The following is a 5,710-nucleotide window of genomic DNA, read 5'->3' as shown; positions in this document are numbered from 1 at the left end:
TCCAAAAAAAAAAAAGTAGTTTTTGTCAAATTGATCACTTACATATATTCAAAAATAGATTGTCAAAAAAAGCCCAACCCACATTCTCTTCCCCTCTAAAATCCTGTTGGCGTCGTTTGTATGAAAAGCTCATCATGTTTCTTCAAAAAGTTTTAAACTCAAATTTATCAAAAAAGTCAATTTCGTTGTAAAATTTGGCACATTTCTAAGATAAAAAGTACAAGTCCACCTCCCTCCCCCTTTAATGACGTTACGATTATATAATTTAATTCATCCAGCCCCAAAACTCTTCAGGCGTCGTTGCCTGCAATTTTTACCGGTTTAACAATAGAGAAAATTGTTTTGCCCCCAAAACAATATTAAGTTGTCATCATTTTAGAGAATTTTTGTTCGTTTGCCTTGTATAAAATTGTGTTGTGGGAGTCCATATTAAGGAATCAAGACTGTTGTCCACTCCAATTCATTCCCGGGCCGGTTTAATTAAGTATTGCCTGAACACTGAGGACGTCACTCAACTTTATTTAATCCGTTCCAGTACTGATTGTCCTAAGGACGGGTCATAAGAATGGGCCGAACACTCATTTAAATGGTCTCCCTTTAAAAATATAAAATTTGTCATTTATAAAAAAAGAACAAAAAACTCTCCCTCAAACCCCCTCTGATGACATCGCCTTTAAATAATTTGGACAACCCACTTGCAAATATGTTCCTAATGTTTCAAATGACTGAAGGTATTATATTATAATAGCAAGGGGATTTATATCATCATGTGCCTCATATTCTCACACAAATCATCAAAAATGACACCATGAATAAATCGACTATTAAGATCCCATTCGTCTTCTCCAAAAAACGTAGTCTTTACTTTAAAAAGATGCGTCTCATATTATGTGCATTGGTTACAACTTTTACACAACAGTTATATATATTATATTAAAATGAGTCGTCAGCAGTCACACAACCTTTCCCCTCTCATTTTTTTTGTTCAACTACAAAATATAACGCTTTATTTATTGTTATTGTATATATATATATATATATAACAACGATTTTACATACGTACTTTGCTTAGCTATTATGAAGTAAAGAAAAGAAGAAGAAAAAAGAAGCCATTTTGGACGCCATATTATTTTCTTTCTTTCTGTTTCTATTCCCACTCCACCCCCCTCCTCGCCCCAAATAGTATTACTAGTAGTTACGTACTACAAACTGACAAAAAATAACAATAATAATAATAAGAATATTTCCCTTCAGCTTCCAGATTTATAAAGAGTCTTCTTGGAAGCTGAGTAATAGTAAAAGAAGTAAGCAACAGTGGATTTATTGATAAATATATATTATATATTTCAAACGTTGCAGAAATTGACAAATTTCTATTTAAATTAATAATGATAGTAGTGGTTGTAAAATAATAAGCAATATATATATATATTTAAGAGTGTCAGAGTTGATTAAAAAGAACAAACGAACAATGTGTGTGTATATATAGATAACTTTTAAATAAGTATAATAATATAATATAATAATAATATCAGGTACCTCAATGCACAATGTGACGTCAGAGGGAATGTGAGAGAGCGAGACATTAAGAGAGAAATATTTAATAATGTTATGTACCTATGTACATACAGGAATAGAGGGACACATTTAGTTATTATTATTTTGTGTTTTCTTCTTGCTTCTTAAAAAAGTAGAATTATTTTATTAGTGATGATCATTCCAGCCGATCGGCCCAAAGAAAGTTTGTCTGTAAATGTATATATACATATGTATATAATTCGTCTCTTCACTAGTAAAAAATGTGTATAAATAAAAATAAAACCTTTCTTATTTCTGAAGAAAACAATGCCACCTTCTCTCTCTCTCTCTCTCTATTTCTTCCTCTTTGCTCCCCCAAAAAAACTCCTTTCTTCAATAATAATAATCCTCGTTTTCTTGCACTAACAACAACAACAACAATTTTAATCATTAATTGATAATTCCTTATTCCACAAAATGGGTTATAATGAATGAATGAATGCATAACTCTCTTGACTGACAGGAGAGGATCATGACACTCAATCGTGCTTCTAAAGTCCGTTTTCATCTGAGTTTTTTATACAGTCGCAACTGGGAGTATACAATTTGTAGAGTCCTTTTTCCCTACGCTACTCACTTCTTGAGCAGAGCATCCTCCAGGATTCGTTGTTGGTGGTGGGGATGTCTTAGAAGATAGTTCAGAGCCTGGAGAATTAATATTAGCAGCGGAGAGAGAGGAGGATTCTTCGGGTGAAGAGGCGGCTTCGAGATCATCAGATGAATGTCCAGAGTCTGAGGATGTATCTGACTCTGAGTCAGAATCCGCTTCTTCTTTTTTGCTGTTATTATGCTTACTGCTGGACTTTTCATCTTCACAACTTCTGCTAGCACAATGAATGTGGTCAGTATTATTGTCCTCTTCCTCAGTGGAGTCCTTAGGAGAAGTAGAGACCTCACCTCGTATCCTCTCCTCTGTCGCCTCTTCCTCATGATGTTCCCCCTCTTGATTCTCATTGTCTTCTTCTAACTCGCTATAGGATTTGTTATTGTGAGATTGAAGTCGTTTGGATGCTTCGGAGGCGGCAGCGGCTGCCGCCATGATTTGCTGACCGAATGAGAATATGGAGACGAGACTTGTAATTTGATCAATTTCCATAGATGGAGGAGGATTGTTGCAGGATGAAGAATGGTTATTCGTGGGAGATTGTTGTGATGCTGATATTGAGACGGATGAGGATGATCCTGAGGGTGCTGAAGAGGATAATGTACTACTGAGGAGGGATGATGAAGAGGACTGGAAATGGTGATGAGACGCTGCGGCTGCAGCTGCTGCTTGGTGATGAATATGATGATGGAGATTATGTTGTTGAGGACTGCTACTGTGTGGATGATGGAATTGATGGGCAAGGCCATTGGTGAGTGAGGCAGGAGATGGAGCATGGTGATTGCCATTGCGAAATGCAGGGTGAAAGACCTGAAAGAAGAATCAATGATAATTAATTTGTGTGCTTTTAACATCTTGTTTCCTCAATATTTATGTAGTATGTATAAATAAATTGATAAAAAAGATGAAAGGATAATAATTACCTCCTCATCAGAAGAAGAATCAGATGAATCAGATTGAGGAGAATGGGTTTGTAACTGGAATTGACTACCAACAGTACTACTACAATTATTATTTGATGAGTATTCATCAGGACTTTCATCTCCTCCTCCAGAATTGGATCGGCTTCTCTTCCCAGACAAGGAACTACTCAATGATTCATTGGAATCTGAGATACGTCTTTTACGAAGACCGGAATGACTAAGTGTCGTGCTACTGCTGCTATTACTAGTAGAGGTTGTTCGAAGCTCTGTAGCTTTAGAGTCCATATCATAGATGGTGATATTTGTGTTGCTGTAATGCTGCTGATTTGATGCAACTGGATGAGAACTACCACTACTACACTCCCCAGCACCATTCACGAGTCGCTCAACCATGCCGTCTCCACTTAAAGATTCTTCTTCAGATTGGTGATGATGTCTAATCGAAGGTTTGGCAGCGGGTACAAGAGTAGGACCTCTGCCATTAGAGGGATGAAAAGGAGCACATTGGTAGCAGTATTGGAAGGGGACACGTGTGGACTCTGAACTAAAGTTACGCGCATCACAATCACAGTCAGGCTCATCAATAAAGCCCTCGTCAGAGGGAGAAGGGTGAGCCCTTGAGGAGGGGGGTGTGAGGAGAGAATTGTTGTGAGACAAGGGTCCTGATGGAGAAGGTTCTTGAGCAGAGAGGGATTTATTGGAGGAGGAAGAACAAGAAGCTTCTTCTTCATAGGGGGAAGACATTCCCGCATTACCAGGATTGCCAGTCCTCTCAGTCGGCTCCATGGAAGAGGAAGCTGGATGAAGATTTTGTTGTGGGGGTGGTGGTTGACTCAGTCGTCCACCACTATTATCAGATGAGGCGGGCATTCCATTGGGATGATTGAGGGTGATGGGGCAGAAGGGACATGCATGGCCATGCAGCTCATTTGAGCTGCATTAAGTTGCCCAGTCATCATTTTGTAGTTCATGTACATGGTTTCTTGCATGTAGAGATCACGGGCCTTATTAAGAACGGTGGCCACAAGGAGGTTTTTGTGAAGGGGTAATCCACCTCGTTGATTCCGACCGATTTGTATTTTACTCAGTGAGAGTCCAATGATGCGTTGGACCTCAGAGAGGGAGTTCATGCTGTTGCTATAGTCCTGCATGACGGTTTCTACTCTCAGACTGTTATTCCTTGGGGGTATGATTTCAATGTGTTTGCTCCTACTACGATGAGTGTCGGATGACGTGAACACTCATGCAGTGTAAATGATGGAGAAGAGAGGGAAATAATTATGATGATGATAGAAGGCTGTCTGTCCGGATCAGGGAGGTCATTCACTCCTCCTCAATAAGTTCAAGAATCCTTTTACCACTAAAGTCTAATATGAAGATACACTAATCACTCTTTCAATACTATTATTTTTTTTTTCAATCAATCAATTAGTCTTACTCTATTCTAACAAGTAATATCAAAGAAGTTTAAACGCTCATGGACCGTCCGCTCACTTCCCGGTCACTATTACAACTGAAGAAGAAGAAAAAGCAATCTCGCTTCTTCGTATTTTACTATACTTTTTTTTTTACTATAACTTCTCACTTGCGTAGATGTCAAACCTTCAATCACGAATGATTCAACCGGCGAGCCCTTGCATCCTTTATATAAACTCTCTGACGTCATACACATGCCCTCTTTTAAGCGTACACGCTTGTACTGTCGCGATTTTACTACTATAATTCTTTTTATTATTGTTATTTACTAGCAGCAGGAGCAGCTCGCAGCGTGGTGAATGATCCGAAACATGTCGCTCCATCTAGTAAAAAGAAGAAAAATAATAATAATAATAGACGCGTCAGAAGCTCAAATGATTTTGACGCATGTAATTGTTACTAGGACGCAATCTTTGCGTACATTTCCGTGTTCCCTGAGAACACTTTCGTTTATTCTACTATATGTTATCAACAAAACATAACACTCTTTAGGGACTTCAAATATTCATGTATTCTTCTACTAAATAATGTTATTGGCAAATTACAGAACCCTACTCCTCCTCATCATCAGACTAATTAAGTCAATTAATAAAGATGGGATTAGCTAATAGGGAATTATTATTACAATCTTTCTATCTACCTACAAAAGGCATGAATCTTTCATCCTCATGCATGCTCAAATCTACATTTTTGTGAGAGTCATATTTTAATTATAATTATTTTCTGTAAGAAAAAAAGGAGAGAGAGAAGGAGGAGGCGGGGGGTCAATCACGAACGCCATAATCGCTTTTATTTTTTTTTATTTGGCTTGTTGGGCTGTTTATGATTATTCCTTTTTTTCCCTTCTTTTTTTTTTTTTTTTTTTTGAAATAATAATAATAATATAAATAACAAAGAAGAAAAAGAAAAAAAAGGAAAGAAAAAAAAGGAGAAGATGAATAAGCATGTAAATGCGTGGTTGACTTGATTTAGAAATATGGAATGATTTGTACATACTATGTACAAATATGTAGGTATGTACGGAAGGGGTCTGCTCATAGATCTCATTGATGGGTGTGTGTGTATATAAATACACTCACCTCCCCAAATCTGATAAAATAAGTGGGAAAACAAAATGGCGATCTTTATT

At 37.3% G+C, this 5,710-nt stretch overlaps 1 protein-coding gene across 1 annotated transcript; it reads right to left on the bottom strand.

The window, feature by feature from the left end:
- Positions 1-1,319: 1,319 nt before the first annotated feature.
- LOC121125879 (uncharacterized) lies at positions 1,320-4,735 on the bottom strand. Its single transcript, XM_040721132.2, has 2 exons — positions 3,106-4,735; positions 1,320-2,992 (listed from the first exon to the last, which is right to left on the bottom strand). Exons 1-2 carry the CDS (start codon positions 3,973-3,975, stop codon positions 2,096-2,098), a joined length of 1,767 nt encoding a protein of 588 aa, XP_040577066.2. The 5' UTR covers positions 3,976-4,735; the 3' UTR covers positions 1,320-2,095.
- Positions 4,736-5,710: the final 975 nt, after the last annotated feature.

Source organism: Lepeophtheirus salmonis, chromosome 11, assembly GCF_016086655.4.
Source record: "Lepeophtheirus salmonis chromosome 11, UVic_Lsal_1.4, whole genome shotgun sequence".
In the NCBI taxonomy this organism is placed as follows: domain Eukaryota; kingdom Metazoa; phylum Arthropoda; class Copepoda; order Siphonostomatoida; family Caligidae; genus Lepeophtheirus; species Lepeophtheirus salmonis.
This window is presented reverse-complemented; position numbering and strand designations above follow the sequence as displayed.

Excerpts from the sequence above, each read along its gene's own strand:
- LOC121125879 (XM_040721132.2), bottom strand. The coding sequence starts at position 3,975 with ATGCCCGCCTCATCTGATAATAGTGGTGGACGACTGAGTCAACCACCA. Across the intron at positions 2,993-3,105 it reads ATTCTTCTTCTGATGAGGAG|GTCTTTCACCCTGCATTTCG; the intron begins GTAATTATTATC and ends TTCTTCTTTCAG.